The sequence below is a fragment of the Mobula hypostoma genome, chromosome 21 (assembly GCF_963921235.1).
Source record: "Mobula hypostoma chromosome 21, sMobHyp1.1, whole genome shotgun sequence".
Classification (NCBI taxonomy): Eukaryota; Metazoa; Chordata; class Chondrichthyes; order Myliobatiformes; family Myliobatidae; genus Mobula; species Mobula hypostoma.
In genome coordinates, this window is record NC_086117.1 from 43678153 (window position 1) to 43701306 (window position 23154).

A 23154-nucleotide genomic window follows, 5' to 3' on the forward strand; every position below is an offset into this window, starting at 1 on the left:
GTATTTTCTTTCCAATGCATTTGGCTCTCTGCTGTTGATGTAATAAGGGCTGTTATCCAACACCAGGAATCCATGATCGGCTGCTGGGGAACAATGGTACAAAAGACAGTTAAAAAGAAACTTGAAACCCTTATCTCTGAGAGACAAAAAGGGGCACAAAGGCATAGATAGAGAATGTAAATAGATGAATGCACTCCTGCTGGCAAGCTGGATCAGAATCATTGCTTTCTAACTAGAGCATTAGTTTATAAACTGCGATATGATCACATTTCGAAGAGTGTTTCTCCGATAATGCTCACGATTGGAACTAACTTCTACTTTGCCATGGTTATAACAGGATTTACAGATTGAGAGGTTCCACTTTGGTACTAGAACCATGAATGCTGAGTGCCACGTTCCAAGGGCTGAATTATTACAAAATATTAGTTTCTTGGATCACACATAATGGCAAATGCTGGTGACTACTTCTAATGTGCGACCGTGAAGTTTGTCTGCAAGCCTTGACTGTTGCAATTACACCGAGAGTAAAACTGTACAGCCGGCAGCCGTATAGTCCATGTGAATTGCATCTTGTGATGAGCCACACAACAGTAACAAGCGTTGAAGATAAGGTGCAAAGGAGTGAGTATCACCCACATTCTGAGCAGTGGCAGAAGGAAATACATTACTCAGAGGTAAAGGTGGTGAAGTTCAGGACCAGAAAGAGTATGAATGGTTTACTGTCTTACAGTCCCATATGCTTCAATTTTTATTCTATAATTGTGTAATTCAAACAGGCAGGCTACTCAAGAGTAATCACAATGTTAAAGTGTTAAATACTGGAGTTTATATAATGAAAACTGTACTGTGACTGATTGTCCTTCTGCAGCTCAAACACTTTGGTTTGGTAACATTAGTTCTACAGTGTAGGTTGAACAACTTCCCATTTTGTTCTGAAAATTAGCTCCCTCCTACATTTGCTGAAGGTGTAGACATAGACTATTGGAAAGGTGCATGGGTTAATTGTTTCCAACTTAATAAATTTAAAACAGTTCAGTTATGAATACACTGTGTGTGTGTTTACGGGTGTGGAGGCTGGCAGGGTGTATTAATAAACTGGCTAGTTCTAAACCTGCCTCAGGCTGCCTTTCCTGGATAGTTTAACATCATTTTCCTTCCAACCAAAACAGGTGCAAACTTTCAGGCACAGGGTGCAATTGCTGTTAGTGACTGGTGCCAAAGCGATGATATTTTTTACCTCTATCACTCTCATATTACTGCCTCCTTCCAATACACCAATACACTTCAATCACATTGCCTTGGTTCAGCATCCATTTGAGAAACTCTTTGGCCCTCATCCAAATTAGAAACACTCTCTAACTGCAATTCATAGGGCATCTTTGTGGGCCATTGTTCATTCAATGTCAATGAAAAACCTCATTAAAGTGAATACAATCATCAAGGCATCACAATTGCACAGCAGAGTGTCCATGTAGGATTTAGTTGCCCAGTTGTTTTAACATCCATGCATCTCACCTCATGAACCTAGGTACAGACCTGTAGTGATGAAACAGCCCCCAGTACCTCATTCCTATCAACACATATTCTCTCCAGGTTACAAACAGGGACAATTCATGAACAGTCCGTATATAAGAACAATTATTTGGGAGACCAGCCAGATAGATTTGCATGTTGTGTGGAGCTGCAGCCATCTTCTGCCACGCATTAATTCAGTTTATGACAATATCATTGCATCTTTCAAAGAAATATGAATAATTATTAAATGGTACATGTTGCCCTTGGTTGGCTTATTTTATTCATATATATTACTAGATGGCTGTATTTCAGGTTTGAACAGTTCTCAGGAATGAAACCCTGGGCAAAATCTGTATGCATACCTAGCATTCTCTTGCTGGTTCACAATGAGCAGCAGTGCAGCAGATGCCAAACCTTACACAAGAATTTTCTCAACTTTATGCATGGTTTCCAACTCTTTAAACAGATTATAACAATAACAAAATAATGGTATAAAAATAGTAAAAATATAAAACTGCAGCAATAGTTATCTGCAAAAACATTGTCTCAGATGCTAATATTTCAACAAAAGCTAACTTCTTTAACATCCTTAAAACATAATTAGGACTGTCAAATCAATAAAATATGTTGCTTTTATAAAAATAACATTTACAAAGTTAACTTAATTGCCATTTCACTTGCATTTTTAATTATAATGAATGCCCCAATATTTTTGATTAGTGTAAAAGGAAAATACTCTCATTAAGACTCTTATTTTCTGTGCTGCAGTGGTCTATGGTTCCAAGACATGGGGGAAAGGACAAGAAGAAAGGAGAATGGAAAGGAAAAGAGGGCAATACATCTTCTCTGACTCTCTTTTTCTTTCTCCCTCTCCCCTTTCCCTTATTCTTTCTGTCCCAACTACCCTCCTATTCTTTCATTTTCCCTTCTCTGTTTACTCTTCCCCATTTCTCCACTGGTGCTCCTGCTTCCAGGGGGCAGGAGTTACATCTGTTATCTGTAATTGGAAAATTCAATGTTCATTCCATTGAATTGGCGACTACCCAGGCAATTATGAGGTATTATTGCACTGGGTCTCACACCGGCAGTGTTCAGACTGCCTCCAACACCATGAAGACCTAGCACACAGACAGGTCTATGCTTCATGAGTCTCCAAATCCCTTAGTTTTTTCTTTATCTAATAATCTGTCTTTTTTTCTTCCAAAGTAAGCCATTTTCTCAAATTATGTTCCATTTGTCAACTTCTGTCTACAAGAACATAAAACAAAAGGGGCAGAATCTGGCCATTCGGCTGATTGTATCATTCAATATTTTTCTCTCAGATTACCTTCCCCCCACTTTAATACCATCTGCAAAATTGGTTACAGTATATTTGCTTCATTTTACAAAATCACTCATATTTATTACAAGTGGCTACAGTTTGTGACCTCCCACAGGCAAACCTAAAGTGATTCATAAAAGGATCTTGGCCCAAAACATCAACTGTTTGTTCCTCCAACATTTTGCATGTGTGATCTTCTTGTTTCTACTTATTGTTTCCTGCTACCTAGCTAATTTTCCATCCATATTACTGGATTACCTCCTTCACTATGTGCTCATATCCTTCAAAGTTGTCTATATGTGGCAATTTGTTCAATGCCTTTTGAAAATCCATTTATATTACATCTACCACTTCCACAATTCCCATTAATATTTCTTCACAGAATTCAAATAAATTTGTCAAGCTTTACAGATTCAGAGTACACTTGTTATCAAAGTATGTATATGGAATACAAGTCTGAGATTCGTTCTTCTGCAGACAGCCATGAAACAAAGAAATGCCATGGAACCCATTCAAGAAAACACCAAACACCCAATGCACGAATAAAACAACAAATAGCGCCATCTTGCCATCAATTCCCCTTCATGAAGCCATGTTGACCTATTTGATCAGATTGTTACTTTCCAAATGTTCAATTATCTTCTTTAATAGTCAATTCTGACAATTCCCAATAATGGACATTAGACATTACTGACCTAAAGTCGCCTTTGCTTTTGCCTTCCATCCTTTATGAACTAGGGTAACACATTCAAAACTTTCTAGTGCTTATTCTAATCCCATATTATCTACAGAACTGCTGCAATCAGACCTTCCAAACTAGAAACCTTCCCCACCCCAGAGATCTTAGGCAATAGAATTGTACTAGTTCTTGACATGAATATACATTAGTTTTCCATTATCATCACAGGGTAAAGGTCCTAGAATTTCCAACTTCATACCATTGTTAAAGCTACATTAATAGCTGTAGTTCAAGATAACATTTCTCTAAAGTTACCATATGGCTGCATATTAATTTTTTATGCAAGTGCATTTTTGAATTATTAATGCAGAATACTTTCAGACCTTGCACAACTGTCAACAAGAAACTAAATCTTCTATTGTCAAAGATGTGTCTTTAACTTACAAACTTTGTAAAAAGTTTACAGTTATCTGCTTGCTACTGGCAAGTATTGACAACTAAAGTCTAAACAAATCCTTACTACTCTATCATGGTAGTGTAGCGGTTAGTGTGGCACTATTACAGCTTGGGGCATTGGAGTTCTATTCTGGTGTCCTCTGTAAGGAGTCTCTGAACGTCCTCGATGTGAAATGTGTGGGTTTTCCTTGGGTCCTCCGGTTTCCCCCCACACTCCAAAGACATACGGGGTAGGTTAACTGGTCATTATAAAATGTCTCGTGATTATGTTATGCTTAGCTGGACGTTGCAGGGCAGTGCGGCTCAAAGAACCGGAAGAGGCCTATTCCACTCAGTACTTCTAAGTAAAAACAAAATAAATAATTAAGTGATAAACATTGTGACTGATGTAACCATTACAGCTTTAGAGTTATATTCTGAATATACTCTTGTGTACAGTAGTGATAAAGATTCATAAATATGGACTGAGTATCTGACAGGTGGACCTGGAAATCAATTGGCTTTTTGGATGAGCTGAAACAGTTTGAAGCAGTGGATCCAGGCAGTTTCCTCCAGTGCCACAGTGTATGACTTGCCCGATCATTTAAAGAGGCACATACATTTTTCGAGCAGCTTGAGGTAGAGCTCACTGAGGAACAGGCAGTTCTGAATTTGGTGTTGTATAATAAGGCAGACTTGATCAGGGAGCTTAAGGTGAAGGAATCCTTGGGAGGCAGTGACCATAATCTGGTAGAATCCAACCTGCAGTTTGAGAAGAGAAGCTGAAATCTGATGTAATGGTATTGCAATTGAGTAAAGGTAACTATAGAGGCATGAGAGAGAAACTGGCCAAAGTTGACTGGAAAGGGACCCTAGCAGGGAAGACAGTGGATCAGCAATGGCAGGAGCTTCAGGAGGCACAGTAGAATTTCATTCCAATGAAGAAAAAGCACATGGGGGAAGAGGAGGCAACCATGACTGACAAGGAAGGCAGGGTCACCATAAACAAAGAGAGCATATAATATGGGACAGACTAGTGCGAAGCTGAAAGATTAGGAAGCTTTTAAAAGCCAACAGAGGACAAGTAAAAACACTACAATGAAGGGGAAGATGAAATACAAGGGTAAATAAGACAATAATATAAAGGAAATTCCATAAATGTATTCAGATACAGAAAGTGTAAGAGAGAGGCAAGAGTGGATATTGGACTGCTTGAAAATGTAACTGACGAACTAGTAATAGGGAACTGGGAAATGGTGGAGGAGCTAAGTAAGTAGTTTACATCAGTCTTCACACTGGAGGACACGAGTAAATTCAAGAGAGCTGGGGGCAGAGGGAAATGTAGGAGCCATTACTAAGGAGAAGGTGCTGAGGGATCTGAAAGGCCTGAAGGTGTATGAATCACTTGGACCAGATTGACAACATCCTAGAGTCCTGAAATAAGTTGCTGAAAGGATTGTGGACTTCCAAGAATCACTGGAATCATGTATAGTGCCGGAGGAGCAAAAAATCAGAAACGTGACACCATTGTTGAAGAAGTGAGGGAGGGAAAAGACAAGAAATTAATGGCCAGTTAGCCTGACCTCAGTGGTTGGTAAGATTTTAGTGTCATTATTAAGGCTGAAACTTTTGGGTACTTGGAAGTACATGGAAAATATGATGAAGTCAGCACAGTTTCATCAAAGGGAGATCTAGCTTGAAATATTTGTTAAAATTCTTTGAGGAGGTGGTTAGAGAAAGAAGAGTCAGTGGATGTTATTTTCTTGGATTTTCACAGGACCTTTGATAACATATCTCACACACAGCTGCTAAATAATATAGGAGCCCATGGTATTACAGCATAAGTATCAGCATTGATAGTGGAAAGCAAAGAGTGGATATGATATGGACATTTTCAGGATGGCTGCCTTGACTAGTGGAGGTTTCCAGGGTTGGCGTTCGGTCCACTACTTTTCACTTTATATGTTAATGATCTAGATGGCAGAATTGATGGCTTTATCATCAGGTTTGTAGACACTATCATGATAGGTGGAGAAACAGAGTCACAAGGCAGGAAGTGTACTGAAGGACTTTGACAGATTAGGAGAATGGGCAAAGAAATGACGGATGGGATAAAATGTAGGGAAGTATGGGGTTATGCACTTTGGTAGGAAGAATAAAGGTGTAGACTATTTTCTAAATGGGGATAGGATTTGGAAATCAAAGATGCAAAAACTTTTGAAAGCCCTGGTTCAGCATTCTTTCAAGGTTAGCTTGCAGTTTGAGTTGGTAATAAAGAAGGCAAATGCAACGTTAGCTTTAATTTCAAGAAGACTAGAATATAAAGGCAATGATGTACTACTGAGGCTTTCTAAGGCATTGGTCATATCCCATTTGGGAAACTGGCAAGTTTGGTCCCTGTATCTAGGGAGGATCTGCTGGGCTGGAGACAGTTCAGTGGAAGTTCACAGGGATGATCCCAGGAATGCAATGCTTAAAATATAAAAAGCACTTGACATCTCTGGGCCTATACTTAATGGTGTTCAGAAAGATGAGGGGGGAGGGAATCTCAATGAAACCTATCAAAAACTTAAAGGCTTCAATAAAGTAGATGTGAAGAGAATGTTTTCATTGGTAGACAACTCTAGAATCTCCGAATAAAGAGATGTCCCTTTAAAGCTGAGCAGATTAGAAATCCCTTAAGTCAGAGGGAAGGGGAACGTCGACTTAGACCATGAGAGGCCTGTGTCGGACATTTTCATGCCTTACAAGGCGCAGATTGGAAGTCTGTGTGGGGCGCCACGCCTCGCACAGACACAGACACTCTTTGCTTTCCAATGTGTGATTAAATGCCTTGCTCAAGGACACAAACACGCTGCCACAGCTGAGGCTCGAACTAGCGACCTTCAGATCACTAGACGAACGCCTTAACCACTTAGTCACGTGCCCACCCTCAAGTCAAAAGGGTGGTGAATCTGTGGAATTCATTGCCACAGAGCAAGTCACTTAATTTACTTGAGGCACAGACAGATAAGTTCTTGATTGACAGTGGGCTAAGGGTTACAGGAAGAATATGAGAGAATAGGGTAAAGAAAAGCAGCCATGACTGAATGCCAGAGCAGACTTAGTGGGCCAAATGATCTAATTATGCTCCATCTATAGTATATTATATTAGAGGTAGTGTCTCTGCGGCCTTTAAAAGGGAGGTTGGTATTTGTAGCATTCGCTCCTGGAAGTAGTTGTGCAGCTCAGAGAGCATTTGAAAAAGCCAAACAAGTCCAGGAATGGGCACCCTGATAGAAGTCCTGCATACTTGAGAACCCTGCTGAGAACCTAACCCCCACTATGCAGCTGGAGCTCTGCCTGTAAAAGGTGGCAAACCTCTGCCACCATCAGCATAGAAAGTAGTTTCTGGATGCATTGCATCTTGGAAAGAGCGAGAACCAAATATAAAGATGCCTTTGGTCAGAGCATATCTCCTTTTCTTTATACTCCTTTGCTAAAGAGGCATCTTGGCTCTTCTCCTCCCTTTCCTGTTTGTGTCAATCTGATAAGCCCATGATTAAAGTGCTCATTTTAGCAAGCAAACATTAAGGCTTCTCTTCCAAAATACTCACAATTTTAAGATGTGCTGCAGTTACTAATGTTTACATAAACCTATCATGGCAAAGCTGCAAGTAATTTATAATCCCTTTAAATAGCTAGAGAACACTTCTCCTTTTTTGGTTAGACCCAATTTTCTGTGCATGGCCCACTTCGGATATATGTGAAACAATCCACAGGGGAGACAGAGAGATTGTGCATTACATGAAAACAAGTGTCATTCCAATGAATTTGTGAAGATTTATATCACCGTGATATCAAAAGTGAAATAGTGAAAGCCTAAAAGAGGAGTTCATGGTAAATTTTTGGGATAGCTTCTTAGATCCAACTGGAAACCAGGCTATACTAGACTTGATTACGCAGAGCAATACTGGACTTTCTAATGACCTCCTTGTCAAACCAGCCTTGGAGAGCAGCAATCACTATTTAATTGATGTAACACCCAAGATGCTGGAGGTCAGGCAGCATCCATGGAAAGAAATGGATAGTTAATATTTCTAGTCAAGACCCCTCATCTGGTAATCTAGTTAAGATGCAGTAGCTAATGTATAAGAAGGATCTGTCAGAATGCACGGAACAAACACATTACAAAGCATTAGAGAGGAAAGGAGTAAGAGGATACAAGTCTAGTGCTGACATGAATGCAATGTTAGCATTCATCTCTAGAGGACTAGAATATAAAAGCAAGGATGTAATGCTAAGATTTCATAAGGCACTGGTCAGACTGCACTTGGAATATTGTGAGTAGTTTTGGTCCCCTTATCTCAGAAAGTTTGTGCAGCTATTGGAGAGGGTCCAAAGAAGGTTTACAACAATAATCCCGGCAATGAAAGGGTTAACATCTGAGGAGCGTTTGATGGCTCTGTGCCTATACTCACTGGAGTTTAGATGAATTGGTGGGATCTCATTGAAACCCATCAAATATTGTAGGATCATGGAGAGAATGTTTCCCTGAGACCAGAGACATAGGAGCAGAATTAGGCCATTTGGCCCATTGAGTTTGTTCCTCCATTCAATCATGGCTGATCCTTTTCTCCCCTCCTCAGCCCCACTCCCTGGCCTTCTCCCCGTAACCTTTGATGCCGTGTCCATTCAAGAACCTATTAAGCTCTGCCTTAAATACACTGAATGAACTGGCCTTCACAGCTGCCTGTGGTAATAAATTCCACAAATTCACCACCCTCTGGCTGAAGAAATTTCATTGCATATCTGTTTTAAATAGACACCCCTCTATCCTGAGGCTGTGCCCTCTTGTCCTAGACTTCCCCTATCATGGGAAACATCCTTTCCACATCAGCTGTCTGGGCCTTTCAACATTTGTAAGGTTTCAATGAGATCCCCCCTCATCCTTTTAAATTCCAGCAAAAGCAGACCCAGAGCTATTAAACGTTCCTCATATGATAACCCTTTCATTCCCAGAATCATCCTTGTGAACCTCCTCTGAACCCTCTCCAATGCCAGCACATCTTTTCTTAGATGAGGAGTCAAAAACTGTTCACAGCACTCAAGGTGAGGCCTCACCAGTGCCTTATAAAGCCTCAGCATCACATCCCTGATCTTGTATTCTAGTCCTCTTGAAATGAATGCTAACATTGCATTTGCCTTCCTCACCTCCGACTCTACCTGCAAGTTAACCTTTAGGTTATTCTGCACGAGGACTTCCAAGTCCCTTTGCACCTCAGATTTTTGGATTTTCTCCCCGTTTAGAAAATAGTCCGCACATTTATTTCTACTACCTAAGTGCAAGACCATGGATTTTCCAACATTGTATTTCATTTGCCACTTTCTTGCCCATTCTACTAATCTGTCTAAGTCCTTCCATGCTCTACTTGTTTCCTCAACACTACCTGCTCCTCCACCAATGTTCATATCATCCATAAACTTGGCAACAAAGCCATTTATTCCATCATCTAAATCATTGAAATACAGCATAAGAAGAAGTGATCCCAACACAGACCCCTGCGGAACACCACTGGTCACTGGCAGCCAACCAGAAAAGGATCCTTTTATTCACATTTGCTGCCCCTTACCAATCAGCCAATGCTCCAACCATGTTAGTAACTTTCCTGTAATACCATGGGCTCTTAACTTGGTAAGCAGCCTCATGTATGGTACCTTGTCAAAGGCCTTCTGTGAGTCCAAATATACAACATCCACTACATCCCCTTTATCTATCCTACATGTAATCTCCTCAAATAATTCCAACAGGTTTGTCAGGCAAGATTTTCCCTTAAGGAAACCATGCTGACTTTGTCCTATCTTGTCCTGTGTCATCAAGTAGTCCATAACCTCATCCTTAAACATTGACACCAACATCTTCCCAACCACTGAGATCAGACTAACTGGTCTATAATTTCCTTTCTGCCGCCTTCCTCCGTTCTTAAAGAGTGGAGGGATATTTGCAATTTTTCAGTGCTCTGGCACCATGACAGAGTCCAATGATTTTTGAAAGATCATTACTAATGCCTCCACAATCTCTGCTGCTATCTCTTTCAGAATCCTAGGGTGCAGTTCATCTGGTCTGGGTGACTTGTGTACCCTTAGGTCTCAGCCTTTTGAGCACCTTCTCCTTGTAATAGTAAGTGCACTCACTTCTCTTTCCTCACAACCTTCAACATCTGGCACACTGCTACTGTCTTCCACAATGAAGACTGATGCAAAATACTCATTTAGTCTATCTGCCATCTTCTTGCTCCTGTTATTATTTCTCTGGCCCCATTTTGTCACGTCCTACATCCACTCTCATCTCTCTTTTATTTTTTACATACTTGAAAAAGCTTTCACTCTCCACTTCGATATTGTTTGCTAGCTTGCTTTCATATTTCATCTTTTCCCTTCTATTGATTCTTCTAGTTGCTATCTGTAGGGTTTTAAAAGCCACGGTTGTACAATTTTGCCATTCAGTATTTCTTTGTTTTTGGAATACATCTATCTTGCACCTTCCTCATTTTTCCTTGAAACTCATACCATTGTTGCTCTACTGTCATACCTGCCAGCATCTCCTTCCAATTTACTTTAGCCAACTCCTGTCTCATACCACTGTAATTTCCTTTACTCCACTGAAATACTGCTATGTCAGACTTTTCTTTCTCCCTATCAAATTTCAAGTTGAACACAATCGTACTGTGCTCACTGTTTCCTAAGGGTTCTTTTACCTTATCACAAATCACACCCCCACTGTTCATTACAGAACACCCAATCCAGTATAGATGACCCGTAGTAGGCTCAATGACGAACTGCTCTAAAAAGCCATCACTTAGGCATTCAACAAACTTGTTCTCTTGAGATCCATTTTCAACCTGCTTTTCCCAATCGACCTGCATGTTGAAATCTGCCATGACTATGGGAGCCTTTTTGACATGCCTTTTTTATTTCCTGTTGTAATCTGTGGTCCACATCCCAGCTACTGTTGGGAGGCCTGTATATAACTACCAGCAGGGTCCTTTTACCTTTGCAGTTTTTTAACTCAATCCACAAGGATTCAACATCTTCTGATCCTATGTCACATCTTTCCACTGATTCGATGCCATTCTTTACCAGCAGAGCCACGCCAGCCCTCTGCCTACCTTCCTATCCCTCCGATACAAAGTGTGACCTTGTACATTAAGCTCCCAACTACATCCATCCTTCAGCCACGATTCAGTGATGGCTGACAATTTGTAATAGTGCAACAAGATCATCCGCCTTATTTGTTATACTCCCTGCATTGAGATATAACACTTTGAGTACCGTATTTGCTACACTTTTTGATTCTACATCCCTAATGCACTGATACTCACCCTGCTGGCTGCAATTATGTTCCATCATCTGCCTGCCCTCCCTAACAGTCTGACTACATGCTATCTTTGCTTTTTTACCATCTGTCCTATCCTGAAACCCTTCACTCTACCAAATTAGTTTAAACCCTTCCCAACAGCTCTAACAAAACATAGTTTCCTATGGTAAGGGAGTCTAGGACCAGAGAGCACTGCCTCAGAATAGAAGATCTTCCTTTTAGAACAGAGATTAGGAAGAATTTCCTTAGCAAGAGAGTGGGAAATCTATGAAATTCATTGCCACAGGGTAAATTCATTGGGTATATTTAAAGTGGGGGTTGATAGATTCTTGATTGGTAAGAACGTCAAAGGTTATGGAAAGAAGGCAGGATAATGGGATTGATAGAAATAATAAACTGGCCATGATGGAATGGCAAAGCAGATTTATTGGGCCAAATGGCTTAATATTAGTCCGATGTCTTATTGTCCAATTCAACATTATTTTGCATCAGTCTTCACTACAGAGGATACAAGTAACAGTCTGGAAAGAGAGCTGAGAGATGATTTTATGCACCTCTAAAAGATCACAAGGAGCATAGGTAGGATGAATGCACCCAGTGTTTTGTATCCAGAGCTGGGGAATCAATAGCTAATGAGCATAGGTTTAAGGTCAGAAGGGAAAGATTTAATAGGAACTTCAGGAACTTTTTTTTTAACACAAAGTGTGGTATCTATGTGGAATGAACTGCTAGAGGAAGTGATTGAGGAAGGTTCAATAACAACCTTCAAGGGACACTCGGATAGGTACATAAATTGGAAAGGTTTATAAGGTTATGGGCCAAAACACGGACAAATAGGATGAGCTTGGACAAGGCATATTAGTCCGGAATGGACCAGCTGGGCTGAAGGAACTTTTTCCATGCTGTAAAGCACTAAACAGCTGTGAACTGGGAATTGGAAGGGAGGAAGAAACTCAGGAAAATTATAATCATTAAACAAGTGATACCAAACAAATCATTGGAGCTGGGGGCTTTACGCATCTCCTGGTGTGAAAAGAAGAGACCTAAAGGCTTGCTGATGAAATTCAAGAGAAAAACTGTAGATACTGGAAATCTGTAGATACTGAAAACAGGAAGTGGTGTAAATATACAGCAGGTCAAGCAGCATTGGAAGGAAGAGAAACAGAGTTAGTATTTCAGGTCAATGACACCTCATCAAATAGTTAAGATTAATTATTGTTATGTACCCCGTAACTGGGTTGCCAAACCAGCAGAAATGGACCACTTAATTGGAGTCTGGTTTAACAGAAACTAATAAAGTTTTATTAAAGAAATAAGTAACACAGTACTCTAATTGTAAGGATATAAATGCAACAGGTTAGCAACGATGAAACACACATGTACACAGAACTAGGATAATAGGAATCAATCAAGCTCTATCGCAGTCTAGGGATAAAATGATCAGTCTCAAATGACGCAGAGTTCAGTTCAGCTTAGTACAGTTCGCAGTAATCGCTGTTGTGCCGTTGGAGAGAGAGAGAGAGAGAGAGAGAGAGATATGCAAATCTGATTCAGCAGACCTTTGATGTTCTTCGCAGTTGGTTTTCGGGCGGACCCTTTTTATGTCTTCTGTGGTCACCGACTGTGACCTCTCCGTTCCGGATACGACTGTTCTTCCGCAGTGAACCCGGCACCCAGACAAGGGCGGACACACACACCAGGTTCCCGTCGATCGTACCTTTTCACCCTGTGAGCCTATGGTCGGTTCCCTCGAACCTGACCTCCAAACTGCCACCAACTTGTGGGGGCACACCGCTCTTCCAGGGTCTCGTTGTCTCGTGATCTCGTGGTGTGTGTCGTGCCTTAGCGAACCTGTTCTTTTTATCCCCCTGCTGGGGTATCGCCTGTCCATCAAACTTCAAACAGTTCAGGTTCAAAGCAACTGGTCTGTCAATATTCTGAACTGTGTTTCTTTTCTGTTATCTCTCTCTTCTCTCTCATTAACATTTTGAACGTTCCTCCATTGTCTCCCTTATCTCTTTCTCATCAGCATCAATCTTCTGATAACTTGGTTAGTCGTCACATTATGTTAGAAAATAAAAAATGCAATCCTTTATTCACAAAGGAAAGCAGGGAGCTAAAAGCGGTTAGCTTAACATGTTGTTTTAGATAATATTAGAAAAACACTAAGAAATGCAAGATAATCAAGCAAAGTCAGAGTGATTTTGTGAAAAGATAATAATGTATCACCAATTTGTTGGAGGGATGGATGTATGATACTTAGAATTCCAGTCAGCATTTGATTAACTGCTGTATCAAAGATTATGGCAGAAAATAAAAGCAGAGTGTACATTGGCGTGAAGAGGAGATAGTCTGGCTAACAGGGAATGGTTGCTAGATATAATGAATGGTGTAGAGTTTGGTGTTGGGATAAATGAATTGGGTGAAGGCATTGATGATATGGATGCTAAATCTGCCAATGATGGACAGCAAATTGTGAAGAGGACATGAGGAGGTTAGAAAGGGATATTGATAGGTTAAGTGATTGGGCAAAGATCTGGCAAACACAGTATAATGTATGAATATGTGAAAATAGCCACTTGGACAGAAAAATAGAAGTATACTGTCAATATGGGTAGAAATTGCAGAGTTCTGAAATGCAGAAGGATCTGAGAGTTCAAGAGCCTGATTCAATAAAGACTAGTATTCAGGTGCAGCTAAGATTTAGGAGAACAAACATAATGCTGTTGTTTATTGTTAAAGGAACCGAATATAATACTAGGGAGGCTTTGTTCAGATATATGGGCTATTGGTGAGACCATTGCCAATGTGTTATCTCAGAGATTGCACCATTATGTAAGGAGTCTCTGTGTGTCCTCCCAATGGGATGTGTGGGATTTCTCCAGGTTCTCCGATTTCCTCCCACAGTCTAAGGACATACCAGGTAAATTATCCCATGATTAGGTTAGAATTATTTGGGTTTGTTGGGGATTGCTGAGACAGCATGTCTTGAAGGGCCAGAAGGGCCTACTCCACACTGTGTCACTAAATAATGGTAAGACAAGCCATTTATGAACAACTGAGCTGCATTGTTTCAGAACAAATTGATATATAAACAGGATTCAGCTCAATTTGTTCAGGAAGCACATCTTGATTTTGCATAAAAATATTAAATAAAAAGACTGTGCAAATCAGTAACCCTAGTTCACTTCGAACAAATCAATAGCCCTCCTGTCTATCACTCCTCTAAGCCTGAACAAAGCTTTTCAATGCAGCTTTGTGTTTTAAAAACTTACATGACTTTGATGAACCTGACTCCCCATCAATCTAATTCTATTTTCATCAAATTTTATTTTCACACAGGGGTTCCCCAATCTTTTTTATGCCATGGACCAATACCATTAGTTATGTGGCCCCTAGGTTGGAAACCATTGAACCTCTCCAGAAAAAGCCTCTCAGACCACCCATGACTTGTCACTGCCAGTACAATGGGTCTGAGCTATTTGCCTGAGGAAATCAAGACAAATTTGTACTAGGAAAATGTGCTGTAGAGCAGCGGTCCCCAACCACCGGGCCGCAAAGCATGTGCTACCGGGCCGTGAGGAAACAATAGGAGTCAGCTGTACCTTTCCTCATTCCCTGTCACGCACTGTTGAACTTGAACATAGGGTTGCCAACTGTCCCATATTTGCCGGGACATCCCGTATATTGGGCTAAATTGGTTTGTCCCATATGGGACCGCCCTTGTCCCGTATTTCCCCCACTAAGGTAGAGCGTTCCTATGAAACCTTTCGTGCCGAAATGGCGTAAAGCGAAGAAGCAATTACCATTAATTTATATGGGAAAAATTTTTGAGTGTTCCCAGACCCAAAAAATAACCGAACAAATCATACCAAATAACAAATAAAACTAAAAATAAATAACTCTAACATATAGTAAAAGCAGGAATGATATGATAAATACACAGCCTATATAAAGTAGAAATAATGTGTGTACAGTGTAGTCGGGAAGATGAAGGCAAAACCGATTTGTGGGACCAGCACATACGCGCATGCGCACACAGGTGCCCGTGCAAGGCTTCATGGTCATGGTAGTCTTTCCTGGGGTAAAGTGTCCCGAGATTTGACTGCTACTTTTCTCCCTTATTTGGGAGTGAGAAAGTTGGCAACCCTAACTGTAAAAGGCATAACTATGAGGAATTCTGCAGATGCTTTAAATTCAAGCAACACACATCAAAGTTGCTGGTGAACGCAGCAGGCCAGGCAGCATCTCTAGGAAGAGGTACAGTCAACGTTTCGGGCCGAGACCCTTCGTCAGGACTAACTGAAAGAAGAGCTAGTAAGAGATTTGAAAGTGGGAGGGGGAGGGGGAGATCCGAAATGATAGGAGAAGACAGGAGGGGGAGGGATGGAGCCAAGAGCTGGACAGTTGATTGGCAAAAGGGATATGAGAGGATCATGGGACAGGAGGCCTAGGGAGAAAGAAAAGGGGGAGGGGGGAAAAAAGCTCAGTGGATGGGCAAGGGGTATAGTGAGAGGGACAGAGGGAGAAAAAGGAGAGAGAGAAAAAGAATGTGTGTACATAAATAAATAATGGATGGGGTATGAGGGGGAGGTGGGGCATTAGCGGAAGTTTGAGATGTCAATGTACGTGCCATCAGGTTGGAGTCTACCCAGACGGAATATAAGGTGTTGTTCCTCCAACCTGAGTGTGGCTTCATCTTTATAGTAGAGGAGGCCGTGGATAGACATATCAGAATGGGAATGGGACGTGAAATTAAAATGTGTGGCCACTGGGAGATCCTGCTTTCTCTGGCGGACAGAGCGTAGGTGTTCAGTGAAACGATCTCCCAGTCTGCGTCGGGTCTCGCCAATATATAGGAGGAACATCGGGAGCATCGGACGCAGTATATCACCCCAGCTGACTCCCACTGAGTTTAACCCTACTTGAACACCACCCCCTCCCCCACCCGGTCAGCTGGTCCACAAGAATATTGTCAATATTAAACCAGTCCGCGGAGCAAAAAAGGTTGGGGACCCCTGCTGTAGAGTGCTCTAATTATTGAGCAGAAGTATAGTATAGCAATTATGGTATTAAGTTTTATTTCCACAAGTTCCATTTCACTCTCTGATCTAAATTTTTTTTATTTCAAAATATACTTTATTCAAAAATAAATATATACAATAAACCATTCAATAGTTCACCTGAAAAGCCCATGTTGTATGTTATCCATGTATGTATATTGTGTTCAGGGACATGACCATATGCTGAGCACCACAGTAAAGTTGTAGGTACCTTCAATTAGTAAAACCTTTGCCTTCTGAGAGAAATATAAAAATTCCCAGGGCAGCACTTTGAACAAGGGTAGAGATGTTGTCACTGTAATCCTTGCCAATATTTATTCCTCAGTGCATATCACCAAAAACAAATTACCTAATTATTATCCCTCTGAGAGTTTGCCATGGGCAGAATTAGCTGCTGTATTTGCCTATTCTAAACTACTTAATTGGATCAGAAAAGTGGCTATGTAACTCGAGACCTATTTTGTTTCAAAGTTAATGATTTGTGTCTTTCTAACCTCTCTTCAGATGTTCTGTAGGAAGGATCTAGCTGAGGCTACCCACCATAAGGATACGAGTCACACCACGGACGGGGATTTATCAGGCTGTATTCCAACTCACCATAAGAATCCCGAATGCATTATCTGCTACTCTATCTATAACCTAACTGACAGGTTGCCTCGGAAGCTTTATTGCGGGCATACCTTCTGCCAGGCCTGCCTGCAGAGACTAGATACCATGTTAAATGGGCAGAAATGGATCCCATGCCCTCAGTGCCGTCAGAATACCCCATGCCCTCGTGGTGGTGTCGTCATGCTTGAACTAGACTTGGGCATTTTTTTGGTTCTTAAAGCAGAAACAGAGTCGGTAAAAACAGCATTGAGACCTGACACGGATTTACAACATAAATCCAAAGGGCAGTTCGGCTCACAGATTATCACTGAGCAGCCTGCAGCTCTATGTCAAGACACCCCACAAGAACCTCACTTTTCCAGAAGTCCCTGCTGTACTTGGTGTGCGGGCTGCTGCTGTGGCTAACGTGTTTGCTCGTGAGAATACGGTAATCGATGGACGTGAACAGAGGAAACCAACATAACTTCGGATGGTCACCACAATGCATCACTGAAAGCTACACATCACACTGTCCCTTATCTGACGTCAATACAAATGGATATCCAGAAGCATTATAAATGGACAGTGTGCCACAAAGGGGACTCCACGTACTAGATTGTGTGTTATAAGGGGATTTGGGTGAGCGTAACAGTGTGTTACACTGGCACCTGTCATTATTGCTAAGTAATGGACAGTATAACAATATTGAATTGCACTGGTTTTTGAAAACAATATAGTAAAAAAAAACAATTAATGTAAACTAATGCAAACTTCATTATACTCTTCAACATGATGGGTATTTTTCTCAGTGTGTGATTCTCTCTGGGAGTGTCAATTGGAGGGAGAATTTCTACTTTGGGAGTATCAATTGTACTTGGATTCCTCCACTGGAAACGTGATTTGGAGTGTGGTTCTGTACAGAGTACACTTCACCTTTAGAAATCTCGTGAGTAAGGCACATGAATATGTGGAAGAGCATACCCCAGCAATAACAAAGACGATCACGATGTGAGCGTCACTGTCAATAAGAATGGTGCCATAGCAGTCAAATGATTAGTGGTGTTTGAATGGTGGAATTTGGGACCCTAACGAAGATATGATTGGGAAGTCACTGCAAAGAAGAGGTGATAGGTTCACTATATTAGTATCAAGATAGGAACAGTGCTAGGGACTGTTATAGTGCTGAAAGAAAGCAGTGATGGATTGGTTGAGGGAAAGAATCTGATCTGGTATGCCAATGTGCTAGATGTCTGATTCAAGCTTTAGACTGTGCAGGATCAAAAGTCTTCAGGTATTTGTGGGAGCTTCAAGAGTTTGGGATCAAGTTCCCAAAAATCTTGACTCAAGTAAATCTTGATGTTGGATGGGTAGTTGAAAATGCTGGTAAGAGCCGTGGAGTTGGTGGATAATTTCAAACACAGGTGATGAGATGGCTTTACAACCTTTAACCATTAGAGTCGTAGAGTTGTACAGTACAGAAATTGGATGGTGTGCACACCCAGCAACCCAGCAGGGGTGCAGAGAGAGGTCAGAAAGCTGCGAAGTGGGAGTTGGCTATACAATCTGATCCTGTGTGGAACAGACTTGATATTGTTGATGGGCAATTTGTGCAAAATTGCAGGTTAGAGTGGGCCTCAGATGCAAGATATTTAAATAATCACACTAAATTTTCAGTCCTCCCAGCACCAGTAGATACTCTGACATCCCCATAGTTTTATATTTCTCCAGATAGACTGTATGTTTGCTTTACCACATTTATATTCACTACTTTTGCTAAACCAATTTTCTCCATTGACATATTCTTCATAATTTAAAACACTTTAATCTTAATTTCCTGCGACAACCTGATAAATGAGCACCTTTGTCTGGAATCCTTTTACTGTCTAGTAATCATTAATAAATCACTGATATTGTGCTAATGTATATAAATAACAAAACTTCAAGTTTGCAGGACTAAAATGAAATGGAATTCAGATTCAGAATTACTTATCACATGTATGTCAAAACACATAGTGAGATTGGCCATTTGCGTTAACAACCAACACAACCTCGTGTTGTACTGGGGGCAGCCTTCAAGCATTGCCACATATTCCGGTGCCAACACGGCATGCAAACAATGCTTGGAAGAACAATACAGACCACAGCACAAAAGAAAGAAATAAGCAACAAAACAAGTCCCTTTCTTCCTTCCCAGCCACCTACCTACATGGATTGTCCTCCAGCTCCAGGACTAGCCTTCAGCCTGCAGACTCCACGGTTTATCCTATATTTGTCCTGTACCTTGGTATAATATTTATTAGTCCAGTAACCTTGTTCAGATTAAGAATGTGGTCTCCAATCCTACTGTGCATTTTTGCATGAGATCCAGGAATAATATGTCACAAATTTTTGACATATAGTTACCTTGTGCGTTTTGTCCCACAGAGTCTGTATTTCTTTTCACATCAAAGACATCCACTCAGCACTCCACACTCCACACAGAGGTCTAGATCACTTTAGAATTCCCACCCTACTGCGGCAATTGCAGATGTCAACTCGTAAGTTGGCTTTAATTTTGAAATGTCAGCCAAGTAACATACGCTTACCTGCTCTAAGGAAGGCAGTGGGCAGTATCAGAGGTGGCACAGAATCCTGGGAAGAACCTCCATCTCCACAGCTAGACAGGACTACAACCTTGGCCTTCAGGTTCAACTCAAGGATCTCAGGAATGGTCAGTAAATAGGAACGCTCCTCCACAAGTTCTCCGGCAGCTGGATATGGATGAGGAGTAAAGAGCAAAACACCTTCTTCCCAGCTACCATAAGTTGCTGCAAAGTCAGAAAAGTTCATCATTGCAGGTTGCCTTTTCACTGTTGAAATATCCTTTATATTGATAAAAAGCATCTGTCCTATCAAGCACTCCCAGGGTCTTGTACAGCACAGGTTCGATACAGAGTAAGGCTTGCTCTACCCTCTATCAATATAGGTACTGCACAAGATAGATACACAATAAAGATCTCTCTGCACTGTACAATAGTGGAGTATTTTATTTTCACTGGGGTGATGGAATTGCCCAGTAACTTAGAACTTCCAATTTCTATCCATTTCTTTACAGACTATACCAGTCTGTCACTTTGAGCCCATGAACCAGCTGTACTATTGCAACATATTTTTACTAAGTCACTCACACAAGGATCCGGATCTGTGTTAAGTAGATTGAAGGACACAATATTACATCTTGATGTCTAGGAAATTATATGACTTGAAATTACTATTTGAGCTGATTAGGAGATCATGGCACACACCTCCAGTTAGGGATCATGTTGTTTTGGGTAACAGTGAAGCAAGAAACTGTGAGTGAATTCACACACATTTACTTGTTTGCACAGAGACATATGTGCCTTTGCTATGATCAGGATGTTGGTGGTTGTTTAAGGGTGAGGGATGGGGATTTGTGCCTAGGAGTACTCAAGTTTAAGATTCATTTCCTTTGGCCAACAATAATGAAGTTAATGGGATTATTATAGGCCATTATTAGGTATCAGGGCATTAGCTTGGAAGGTGTAATCATTACATGTGAAAATCTTAGCAAGGAAGGTGAGGTTTATGGTAGTATGATAATGAATTAGATGTTCCAACTGGAGATGGCTTAGAAGTGAATTTTAGTGCCTGGAGAAGAATGTAACCCTAGTATGCAGTACAGGATTGGGGTAAATTATTTCAGTCACTTATTCAAAAACTTGAATGAAGCTGTCTGTGATTAGCTTGAGTGATTGTGAGTAAAGAGTTTTATTTTTAAACAATTTGTACCCTGCGTTTAAGATCAAATGTGTATGCCCATGGAAAAATCATCTATCCCTGGCCAGTTATGGGGCTCAATATCAGATTTGTTAGTTAATTACCAACTTGTGAGTACCTTGATTGGGTAAGAAGACATAACTGGAATTAAATTTGTGGTTAATGTGCATCTGATAGGACTGGATGAACAATTTCCTGAATCAATCTCCTTAATAATCCAGTAAGTGAGATGGGACTGCTAGTAGATATTGCTGAGAACAGATCGGCTGGCCTTGTTTACTAATAAATCTGTACCACTTCAGAAATACAGGCAGACCTAATTGCAATGTGGAGGATAAACATATCTCAACAAACCTCAGAAAGTTGGCCAATTCTTGCTTTAGTAATTTGTGCATCTTTGGTTTGTTAATTTCAAGCAGCACAGTCTGCGGCTAACAAAGCTTGGTTGGGTGGACCCATGCCCGATATCTCTAGACATCAGAACATCTGGAGAGAGCACACAGAGTGGACTAGATAAAGGGACAGTATAATGGTGATGGTAGCTATCAAAGAAGATGTAAAGAAGGTAATAGAATATATTGGCATTGTCAAATGCTCAGTAAACCAAAACAAAATTATTCCTTTAATTGTTTCTCACTTTCTGATAGTTGAGATTTGTAATAGAGATGCATTATAAGCAAAAATGAATGTTTTTAAACATATTCAGACATGTGTGTATTATGGCAATCCAGCGTTTACTGTCCATCTCTGATTGCCTTTCAGAAGATGGTGAATGACTAAAGACCAGGTAGATGGTATGCCAGACCAGCAGACTATCTCGCTTGGATGGGATCGAGTGTTGTTGGAGATACAAGTGAAATGTGTTCCATTAAGCTCTTGTAGAGGTGAAAAACATTAGATGAAGAAAAAATCTATCCATTTCACATCCTGAGAGTTACCCGAACTATAACAGAGTTCCCGCACATCAAAATCATTTTCAATTATCAACAACAGACTCTATTAGGCAATAAAAGCAGTGATGAAAACCAGCAGGAAACATTTGTAAGATTCCTCATTTCTAAAATTGTTTCACTTTTTGAAAAGGACTGTTTTTGGAATTAAATGGTCTCTTTTTTGATATAATTCATTATTGCTGATTCTCTATCACTGAACTCTGTACAGAAGTTTTAATATTAATTGGCACCATTGCTGGGACAACCACATGCACCACACTACAAGTGAACACTAGACTAAGGATCTTTTGTGCCAAATGATTTACCTTCTGACATCTCCATGCTAACGAAAAGGTGTGAGAGAATAATGGAAATTACGAAATAGCCCAATTTGACAGGAAATATAGAATAAAACATTACTTAAATGGAAAGGGACTGCAAAGCTCTAAGATGCTGGTGGAACCGACTAGCCTAGTGCCTGGTTCACAAAAGGCAAGTACGTAGATAAAGAAAGTAAATTAGCTAGTTAGTTAGAGCTTTATTGTCATTGCTGAGGACAACAAGATTACAGTGCTACTCCATTCAGTGCAAAACAACATACTGGCGATTCAATTTGTCATCGTCGTGGCTATCCCTCGAGGTCGAGGATGATGGTTTTCGTTCTGTTGATCTACTTATGGGCTCCCAAGTGGCTTATGAGTCCAATCTTGGCTTTGAAAGTTCTTCCGCATTCAGGACAGGTAGTTCCAGATGGCAGATCGGGCTTTGGTTGTTGCTGCCTTTCTTTCCATTTTCTTCTCTTTTCTTCTAATTCTGCACATCTGTTGGCTTCGAAAGTTGCTGTTCCTTCTTGGATGATGGCTCGCCAGAATTTCCTGTCCTTGGCATTGGTTTCCCAATTGTTGATGTCGATGTTACATTTCTTCATGTTGGCTTTTAAGATGTCTTTGAATCTCTTCTGTTGTCCGCCTCTTTTACGTTTGCCTTCTTTAAGCTGGGAGTAGAAGATTTGTTTCGGCAGACGTTCATCTTTCATCCGAACAACATGACCGCTCCATCTTAGTTGGTTCTTGATGATGTAGGCTTCAATGCTGATTGTTTTTGCTTCATTTAGCACACTGACGTTGGTTCTTCTATCTTCCCAGCTGATATTTAAGATGTTTCGAAGACAGCGTTGATGGAACTTTTCAAGTGCCTTCAGATGTCATCGGTATGTTGTCCAGGTTTCTGATGCATACAGGAGCATTGGGATTACCACTGCTTTGTACACTAACATTTTGGTGTCTGTTCGGATGTCACGATCATGAAAGACTCTTGTTCAGAGACATCCAAAAGCTGTTCCAGCGCATTTAAGACAATGTTGGATCTCGTCATTAAGGTTGACATTGGAGGAGAGATGACTTCCAAGATATGGAAAGTGGTCCACGTTTTCCAGGGTTGTTTCGCCAAGTTGAATTGATGGTTCTATCCAATTTGTCTCAATTGGT

The 23154-nt window shown here is 40.7% G+C and overlaps 2 protein-coding genes across 2 annotated transcripts in view; one reads left to right on the plus strand and one right to left on the minus strand.

The window, feature by feature from the left end:
- The window catches only part of LOC134360091 (tetratricopeptide repeat protein 28-like), a 210921-nt gene extending 189178 nt beyond the window's left edge, over positions 1-21743 (minus strand). The window contains exon 1 of the mRNA XM_063074172.1: positions 19544-21743. Coding sequence (XP_062930242.1) covers positions 19544-19841 — 298 coding nt within the window. The 5' untranslated portion in view covers positions 19842-21743. The remainder of the gene's footprint in view (positions 1-19543) is intronic.
- On the plus strand, positions 181-19678 carry LOC134359678 (RING finger protein 224-like). The gene is made up of 2 exons (XM_063073180.1): positions 181-621; positions 16875-19678. The coding sequence occupies exon 2, from the start codon at positions 16875-16877 to the stop codon at positions 17382-17384; it is 510 nt and encodes a 169-aa protein (XP_062929250.1). The 5' UTR covers positions 181-621; the 3' UTR covers positions 17385-19678.
- Positions 21744-23154: the final 1411 nt, after the last annotated feature.